Source organism: Tarenaya hassleriana, unplaced genomic scaffold, assembly GCF_000463585.1.
Source record: "Tarenaya hassleriana unplaced genomic scaffold, ASM46358v1 Cleome21, whole genome shotgun sequence".
Classification (NCBI taxonomy): domain Eukaryota; kingdom Viridiplantae; phylum Streptophyta; class Magnoliopsida; order Brassicales; family Cleomaceae; genus Tarenaya; species Tarenaya hassleriana.
In genome coordinates, this window is record NW_010965451.1 from 93,846 (window position 1) to 103,426 (window position 9,581).

At 37.8% G+C, this 9,581-nt stretch overlaps 2 protein-coding genes across 4 annotated transcripts; both read left to right on the forward strand.

The window, feature by feature from the left end:
* Positions 1 to 1,113: 1,113 nt before the first annotated feature.
* LOC104814135 (myb family transcription factor EFM) lies at positions 1,114 to 3,649 on the forward strand. 3 transcript variants are annotated; one of them, XM_010542017.2, is made up of 5 exons: positions 1,114 to 1,642; positions 1,812 to 2,113; positions 2,230 to 2,587; positions 2,744 to 2,820; positions 3,075 to 3,649. In XM_010542017.2, the coding sequence occupies exons 1-5, from the start codon at positions 1,429 to 1,431 to the stop codon at positions 3,345 to 3,347; spliced, it is 1,224 nt and encodes a 407-aa protein (XP_010540319.1). In that variant the 5' UTR covers positions 1,114 to 1,428; the 3' UTR covers positions 3,348 to 3,649. The 3 variants fall into 3 exon arrangements, with proteins under 3 accessions (XP_010540319.1, XP_010540321.1, XP_010540320.1); XM_010542019.2 differs by having other exon boundaries at positions 1,812 to 2,014; XM_010542018.2 differs by having other exon boundaries at positions 1,115 to 1,642; positions 2,233 to 2,587; positions 3,075 to 3,648.
* Positions 3,650 to 8,340: 4,691 nt separating this feature from the next.
* On the forward strand, positions 8,341 to 9,009 carry LOC104814675. The gene has a single exon (XM_010542848.1). The coding sequence runs from the start codon at positions 8,341 to 8,343 to the stop codon at positions 9,007 to 9,009; it is 669 nt and encodes a 222-aa protein (XP_010541150.1).
* The last annotated feature ends 572 nt before the right edge of the window (positions 9,010 to 9,581 follow it).

Consider the following 9,581-nt stretch of genomic DNA (forward strand, 5'->3'; position numbering starts at 1 on the left):
CATATATATATATATATATAGAATTACAAAATATCCATATTCATTGAAACACCTGCTTTGAAAAATGAACCAAATTAAGAAAGTAGTTACAAAATGTCACATCTAATAATATGCAATATATTAAACCAACCAATCAAATAATCCCGTATGGCATCTTCATTTTTTATATAAAAAATTTATCGAATATTTGATCTAATTATATCTCTCAAAATTCAAAAATAAATAGTATGTACCACAATTAAATTCTTTATTTTTCTCGAATCAATATTGGAACATATGGAATCTGGAATAAAGATATCATATTTTTCTCAACCAACTACGTCATTCTCCCAATTAAATGACATCTTCACTTGATTCTATAAATTTATACTAAATTATTAAATTTTTTCCATCAAATAATATATACTTAAACCCAACTAATATAAATGACATATATAAAATCTCGAGCAAATATAAAACTTAAAAAGATTCTGAACACATATTATATTTTTGTTAACAATTGTAATTTTAAATGCATAATTATATTTTTATAAGATTATTATTATTATTATTATTATTATTATTATTATTATTATTATTATTATTATTATTATTATTATTATTATTATTATTATTATTATTATTATTATTATTATTATTATTATTATTATTATTATTATTATTATTATTATTATTATGTTTTTGCTAGAAAGAACCCACCATCTATTTTCTTTTTAAATGTTCATAAAACAATATAAATATATTGATAAAAGAATATCATATACAAATAAAATAATATTTTATAAGAAGAAAAAAATTCAAATCCTTATGAACAAATGGTTTGTAACGTTTATAACATTTTGACTGTAAATTAATATATGATATTATCTTTTATTTTATAATACATTCAAATATTTGAATAATTTAAATAAGAAATCCATTCTTCCTAGTTTATTTATTCTTTATCCAACAAATTTCGTAATAATTCTACAAAGATATATATATTATTTTGCAATTTTATAGATATATTTAATTTTATAGATATATTTATTTAGTAAGTTCTAATAAATTTCGAACATTTTACATATGCGACGACGCGAGCGTGAGATTTGCCACAAAACAGAATCTTTTTTACTTTCCCAAGTGTTTATCGCCATTTCCACAACTTTCTCGCCTCCTCTCTCTGATCTCTTTCACATCTCTCTCGCAAAGCTACCTAACCAAGATTCTCATTCCTATCCCATCTTCTATAAATTCTCTCTCACAGATCTCTTCACCCTCCGCTGCTACATTCCATCTCTAATCGATGCGTACTACGCTGAGATCGGAGACGATTAGAGAGGAACATACTGGAGGGAGATTCGAAGTTTTTCTCGAGAAACCCGAAATTTTCCGGGGAACTTTTGAGGTTTCTGGGGAAATTTCTTGAGTTTAGGATCGATTTCGGAAATGGGTTCTCTTGGGGATGAGCTGAGTTTGGATTTGAGACCCAGTTTCCAACCCAGAACGATCAGCGATTTCTTGAAGGAGGTTTCGGCTATCGGAGATGTTTCAGAGAGAGTTTCGAAACTCGAAGATTTCGTCAAAGAGTTTGAAGGAGAGATGAAGAAGATCGATGGCTTCAAACGCGAGCTTCCTCTCTGCATGCTCTTGTTAAACGATGGTTGGTCTCTTCGCTTGTTCTCTCTCTAGTTCTCTTCCCAGAGAAACCAGAACGTTCTGTTAGTGTTTTGACACAATTCCTCTGAGGAACTTTGGGATTTTGATTGATGGGTTCCTTGTAGAATCTGATTTACCGGATTGATGATCTATATCTTGTTTTGCTTTTGCAGCGATATCGTTTTTGAAGGAGGAAACTAAGAAATTCTCGGCGAGAAATGTTGGACCAGTTTTGGAAGAATTTATCCCTTTGAAAAAGCGAAACAGAGAAGAGGAACAGGACAAAGACGATGAAGAAACAGAAGACGAAGAAGAAAAGGGAAACAGTACGAAATGGATCAAGAGAGACAAGGAAACGAGGGAGAAGACGAACTGGGTGAGCTCTTTTCAGCTGTGGAAACCAGATTATTACACTTCCAATCCCGTTAACCGGAAATATTCGGATCATAGGATCACTTGCAGAGTAGAATCAAAGGTACTGTGATTGAGATCCCAATTGGGAAATTAGGATTAGAGAAACATTTTAAGAGAATAGAATAGATTCTGGTTATGCAGGGCTAAGTTTGTGAAGTTTTCTTGATCTGATGACAGCAGAGAAATGAGGAGAATTTAACTAATGGATCCAGTTCGAGACCCTTTTTGCCATGTAAAGGATTTGAAAGTTTTTCATCGAGGAACGGAGAGGAAGAGATTTCATCTGCTCAAAGATTGTCTCTGTTGAGTCCTGCCATGAAGAATGGGAAGGAGGAAACTGGTTCAAGTCTCGGATTGGTGGCAAGTCTGAGCCTTCCTTCTTCAGCCCCTGAAGTGAATTTGAATGCACAATCGGTTATAAGGCTGCCTCCTCCATCACTTTCTCAACAGACTTCACGGAAGCAAAGGAGGTGTTGGTCTCCTGACCTTCATCGCAGTTTTCTGAATGCCTTGCAAGAGCTCGGCGGTCCTCAAGGTGAGACAAGAACCCCTTTTCAATCTCACATGATCTTTTTGTTGTTTCATCGTCGAATGAGAATATACTTGAGCAGGTTGAAGATTGGTTAGGTTTTTATTACATTTTTATATGAAATCTTTGTACCAAAGATGGTATCTTCTTCTTTTGGTGCAGTGGCAACTCCAAAGCAAATCCGTGAGCTTATGCAAGTGGAAGGCTTAACAAATGATGAAGTGAAGAGTCATTTACAGGTAGCTGTTCTCATCTCTCTCTCTCTCTCTCTCTATCTTGCTTCCCTTTGAAAGCCTGATTATTGCCAAAAGGTTAGAGTAAGAAGAAAGCAACAGTAGACTGAATCTTGCAAATGAAGCCAACTTGAGATCCTGAAAAAAGGGTGAAATCAGGGGAAAAAAAAGTTGGATCATTTCCACATTGTTCTCGGTATTTCATTGAATGTAATGATGGAAGAAGATCTTTCCTTTTTCATTGGGCTGATTGATTACAGAAATATCGGTTGCATGCACGGAAGCTTCACCCCGGGAATTCAAATTCTAGCGAGACCCTCGAGAAACAGTCGGTAGTTGTTTTGGGGGGTAAGTTATGGAACTCCGGAGAAAATTCGAAAGGAAGCAGCCCGGAGTCAGGTTCTCCACAAGGTCCTCTGCTACTAGCAATGACTACAACAACAGGTGGAGATAGCATGGAAGAGGATGAAGAAACTAAGTCTGAGAGCTTCAGCTGGAGAGATCACCATGATTCCAAACATGCCAAGGCCTGAATTCCATTTTGGGTAATCTCAGACATCAATCAATTCCATTACACCAATCATCATCATCATTAGTACATTGGAGAGTGAGTACAAATAACAATCGCAAAAACGGTTGATGAACACGGAGAGAATTATAAAATTGAAGAAGAGGGATTGAGTGAGTGTGAGGATGGTACAATTTTGCAGAATTTAGTCCTATCCTTTTGTACCGGCTTTTTTTTGTTCTGTTATTTTTTTTTTGGGTTTACTGGGGCATTAGTGTTAGTGTTATTGTTCTTCTTTTGAATTCAATAGAAAACCATATATATATATATATATATATATATATATATATTCCTTTCGTTGACGTTTTTTCTTTTATGTTAAAATACTGGTTGACGCATAAGCATCAGATCATTGAGATGTATTTCGGTCTGATCAGTAAATCGCGGCCCATGGGAAAACGGTAATGACATTTATATATTTTCTTTTGGACTACCAAATTATCAAACAAGGTTGAACATTTTGGTTTAGTTGTATAAACAAAAAAAAGTAGGTTATTATATTGGATTTGATTTTTTAAATAAAATATAGAAAATTTAGATTTGATTTTTAAAATCAAATTAATAAATTTGACACAACAAAAGATAATAAAAAAATTCAAATGATTATCAATATGTTTGAAACTGTAATTATTTTTATTAAAATTAAAATTTTAAAAATGAAATTTTGATTCCATTTTTTTCATACAGATTTAAAAAAATAATTCTTTTTGAGTTTAGAATTTCATTTGTTTATTTTAAATTGAGTTTTTTTGCAACAGTTATTGGTAATATATAACAAATAATTCATATTATTATATTTCAATCATTTATGTCGATAATCTCATTTATTCGATCCAAACTGTGGTGGGAACGTACTAGTATTTCTAAAAAAATATTCTATTTTAGTAATTTATAACATAATTGTCATCTACATTTTTTTTACTTGAATAGGAAGAGAAGATCTAAAAAAGCTTCTTGATTTCCATATACATATATATATATTGAGAAATACCACAAACATACAAATTCCACATAGAAACACACAAAACAAAACTTCCTGAAAGGTGGCTTCCTTCCTCCATCAATAAATGCTACTGCGGTGGTTCTTGTCCCTAAGAGAGCAGGAGCTGAACATCTACGAGATTTCAGACCGATTTCGTGTTGCAATACAATCTATAAGATCATCGCAAAACTTCTGGCTTCTCGTCTCAAGCCTATGGTGGAGGCCATCTCTCCTTCGAACCAGTCTGCCTTCATCAAAGGCCATAGTATAACTGAGAACTGTCTTCTAGCTGCAGAAATTGTCCAAAGTTACCACAAGCTAAGGATCTCAAGCAGAGCTACTTTGAAGTTAGACATCGCCAAAGCGTTTGACTCAATGGAATGGGACTTCATCCTCGCTGTCCTCCATACTTTTGGTCTTCCTAGTAGTCTAATCTGTGCAATCGAAGCTTGCATCACCTCTCCTCACTACTCTATTGCCATCAACGGTGGTCTTCATGGTTTCTTCCCGGGCACTAGAGGTTTACGCCAAGGTTGTCCGTTATCCCCTTATCTATTTATTCTTGGCATGAATGTTCTCTCCAAGATGATTGATCAGGTTGCTTTAGACGGAACTCTGAATTACCACCCGGGATGTCAAGATCTGAGGATAACCCACCTAGCCTTCGCTGATGATTTGCTTGTTTTCTCGGACGGCTCAGACTCCTCGCTGCAAACTATTCTGCAGACTTTGAGCATCTATAGCACAACATCGGGGCTTCATGTGAACAAACAAAAGTCCAATTTGTACATCGCAGGTTGTTCAAGTGAGAGAGCCCAGGTCATGTCATCGAATACCGGCATTTCTCTCTCAAAGCTTCCTTTTCGATACTTAGGTATCCCCCTATCTTCGAAAAAGCTTTCATCTGCAGACTGTCTTCCTCTATTGAGCAAAATACGCAGCAAGATTGAGTCATGGTCTGCGAAAATCTTATCCTTTGCGGGAAGAATTCAGCTGCTGAGCTCTGTTATCTCTGGTATTTTATCCTATTGGTGCAATGCTTTCATCATCCCAAAGCAGACCATCAAGCAAATAAATTCTATTTGCTCAGTGTTCGACCCGAGATAAGGATCAGTGGCACTTCGGTCTGGGTGAGTGAGCACTCAAATTCGAACAGAAACTCTGTTAGAGAAATACAAACAGAGAACAAAGAAATTTGAGAAAACTCAACTAATTTTATTCATCAGAAAACAATTACATATATAGGAAAGCAGACAAAAACTTAATAATAGAAATAAAATCAAATCAACTCTAAATATACTAGCTAAATCAAATCAAATCAAAATATCCTAAAATCTTGCAAAGAAAAATAGGAAAGATATGATAGTGCCAGATTTTTACAGAATCTGGAAACTGATCTTCCTTAGCCTTGAATCACGCATTTGAATTGACAATTTGTCTCCAGCTCATGTGACGTGGCCTTGAGTCACATTTGTTCCAACAATCTCCTCCTTGACGAAAGGCCACGCACACACTTCGATCATGCTCCTTAACAACTCCAACCTTCCATCATGCAACCCCTTAATGAACAAAACTGCTTCTTGTTCTTCAATGTTTTTCACATTATTTGCAAAACCATCCCATTCACTATCTGAATATCGAATCAGATTTAACTCATCACATTTTGTAAGCTTCATCCAAAAAATCTGTCTCTTTTCTATCATCTTGAGCTCCTCCTTCATTGCATCTCTCCAACTCTTGTCGTTTCTTGCCTCCTCATAACTAGATGGCTCAAGAATAGCCACATTGCATCTTCCATAAACTTCCTGCAGTGTTCTTGTACCTCTGACAGGAACATCATCATCAGATTCAACATCTTCAGCCTCCATAATTTCGTCAGCGTTCTGCACATGATTTTCAGTTTGCTGAGTTTGAGGTTCAGCATCAGTTGTCAGTGGCCCTTCGGTTTTTGTGAATGACTCTTCATCCTCACCGAAGTCTTGCCATTTCAATCCTTCAGACTCAACAAACTTGACATCCTTGCTCACTACTTCCTTTTTCATCTCAGACAAATCTACTTGATATGCCTTTGACACATCTTCTGCAGTTTTTCCATCGAGCTTATCTTCTGACTCTTGACTCACAAATGCATCATATCCCACATTTTTCATCGAAAATGAGAACCTCTTGTTTCTCATAGGCATCCTAAATAGAACAGGGGTTGTGTCATTACCAATAACACACTCATTCTTGTCAAAAATTACCTTGTAGCCCTTAATCACCAGCTGAGGTACACTTAGGAGATTTTGAAGTAGCCCTGGCACATACAACACTCCTGTCAGCAGTTTCTTCGTGCCATCCGACCCTTTGATCCATACATCTCCCTTTCCCTCCATTGAAATGAACTCGCCATTTCCAATTCTGACCTTCGACTTGAACATCGTGTTAATCCACTTGAATGAGCTTCTATCTCTTGTCATGTGGTTAGTACAACCACTATCCACTAACCATCCATCCTTGACAGATCCAGAACCAAAACACGATGCCACAAACAGATCTTCAACCTCTTCTTCAACCTCTCCAGAATCTTCTACAATGATCTGAGCATTCTCGTTTCTACAGAAACGCTCAATGTGCCCAGATTTACCACACCCTCGACACTTGATGTTGGGATTTCTCCAACATCTCCAATGAGGATGACCAATCTTTTGACAATGCTTACAAGGTTCAGAGAAGCCTTGATCAACATCTTTCTCAGATTCAGAAAACGTTACCTTGCTATGAGTAGCATCCATCTTCGTTTTCTGATTCTGCTTCTCCTTTTCTGGCCACTTTGCTTTCGCCTTGGCCATCAACGCTCCCTCAACTGACTCCTCCTTTCTCATCAGCCTTCTTTGCTCTTGCGCTTGTAGAGCACTAAGAACTTCAGGTAGTTTCAATTGTGACAACTCCTTAGTGTTCTCCAAGGAAGCAAGGGTTGCTTCAAAACGCTCTGGAACAGACACCATCACCTTCTGAACTATCTTCTCATCAGTCATTTCAGTGCCCAAGATCCTTATCTTGCTCACAATGCTGATCAAACGATCAACATAAACCTTTACTGTCTCGTTTGGCTTCATCTGCTGTCTCTCAAATTCCCGGAGCAGGTTCAAAACCTTCATGCCCCGTATCTTCTCATCCCCTTCATACTCTTCTTTCAGAGAATCCCACATCTCCTTCGCGTTGGTCATATTCATGATCTTAGTGAAAATAAAGGATGGTACCGAGGCAAAGAGGCATGACATAGCCTTACCTTTCCTCGTTACCTTATCTCTATAGATCTTCATTTGGTTCAGCGTCGGATTTGCTCCCAAAGGAGTCACCTCATAGTCTTCTTCGACAGCTTCCCACAGATCCGCACCCTTCATGTATGCCTTCATCTTCACAGCCCACATCTGGTAGTTTTCTCCATCAAAAACTGGGGGAGAATTCGAATCCATCGTCAGCTTTGATAACCCTCAGATCCCTATAGAATCAACGGGCGCTCTGATACCACTGTTCGACCCGAGATAAGGATCAGTGGCACTTCGGTCTGGGTGAGTGAGCACTCAAATTCGAACAGAAACTCTGTTACAGAAATACAAACAGAGAACAAAGAAATTTGAGAAAACTCAACTAATTTTATTCATCAGAAAACAATTACATATATAGGAAAGCAGACAAAAACTTAATAATAGAAATAAAATCAAATCAACTCTAAATATACTAGCTAAATCAAATCAAATCAAAATATCCTAAAATCTTGCAAAGAAAAATAGGAAAGATATGATAGTGCCAGATTTTTACAGAATCTGGAAACTGATCTTCCTTAGCCTTGAATCACGCATTTGAATTGACAATTTGTCTCCAGCTCATGTGACGTGGCCTTGAGTCACATTTGTTCCAACACTCAGCCTTCCTCTGGAAGCGGAAGTCTGAGCCGACAAGGGGGGCAAGGGTTGCATGGGAGAAGGTCACAATGCCGAAAGACAAGGGGGGATTGGGACTTAGGAACCTTAGACGATGGAATAATATTGTCGCTCTTAAACTCATCTGGAGTCTATTCTTTAGGGCTGGATCTCTTTGGGTGGGATGGATTAGGCGGAAGTATCTCCTACGCAGCAGTTTCTGGTCTGTCTCTGTGAAGCCAACTCAGTCTTGGGCTTTCAGAAAACTGCTAAAACTCCGCCAATGGGCTGCCTCCTTCTTTCACGTGATTGTCGGGAATGGACATAAAACGAAGTTCTGGTTCGACCCGTGGACCAAGCATGGTCCTCTTCTACAATTCCTCAGCACTAGAGGTCCGTCACAGCTAGCAATACCACTACAAGCTACTCTTGTCGAGGCTTATTCTAATGGGGCCTGGGCAATGGATGCTCCACGCTCGGAAGCTGCCTTACAACTCGCCATTACTCTCACCTCTGTCCAACTCTCCTCTGCACACGACGAGCTCAAGTGGAACGCTGGGGAAATAACACTTTCATCTTTTGTATCGAAGCAGATCTGGTCATTGGAATTTTGGGAAACTCAATCTGTTACTTGGGACAAAACAATATGGTTCAAGTCTCATGTTCCCAAACATGCGTTTCTAAGTTGGGAACTCATGCTCGATCGATGTCCTACTAGGACCGATGTGTTTGCTGTGTAACTTACACCCGAAAACGAAAGACCATATCTTCTTTTGTTGCTCTTACTCTCGACAGGTCTTGCTAAACAATGTCGGAAAGCTGCTACGACTCCCAGGCAATCCTACCTGGGCATCTGTTGTTGCGAAGATTGAAAGCCTGGGACACTGTAAAGTAACTAGGTGGACAATATCAACACTTTGACAGACTGTGGCGTATTTACTTTGGCGAGAAAGGAATCATAGAACTCATCGTGCTATCTTCACGGACCAAGCAGCACTAGTGCGAGATATTGACCGATTATTCCGGAATCGGATTGCTTCTTTAAGATCCAAACACCCGGAGCTTATGAGTAGAAGCATCCAACTATGGTTTTCGGTACACTAGGAATCTCTCCTCTAATCTTATCTACTGCATTCTAAGCTCACAGCTTATTGTAACTCGCAGACACTATGTAATCTTTTTGGAAATTAATATACACCTTTTAACAAAAAAAAACACACAAAACAAGAAGTTGGACTAAGGGTAGGCGTTTCCGTTCGCTCTCCGGAATCGAACTGTATCGAACCAAAAAATTTCGGTATTTTTCTCGAAT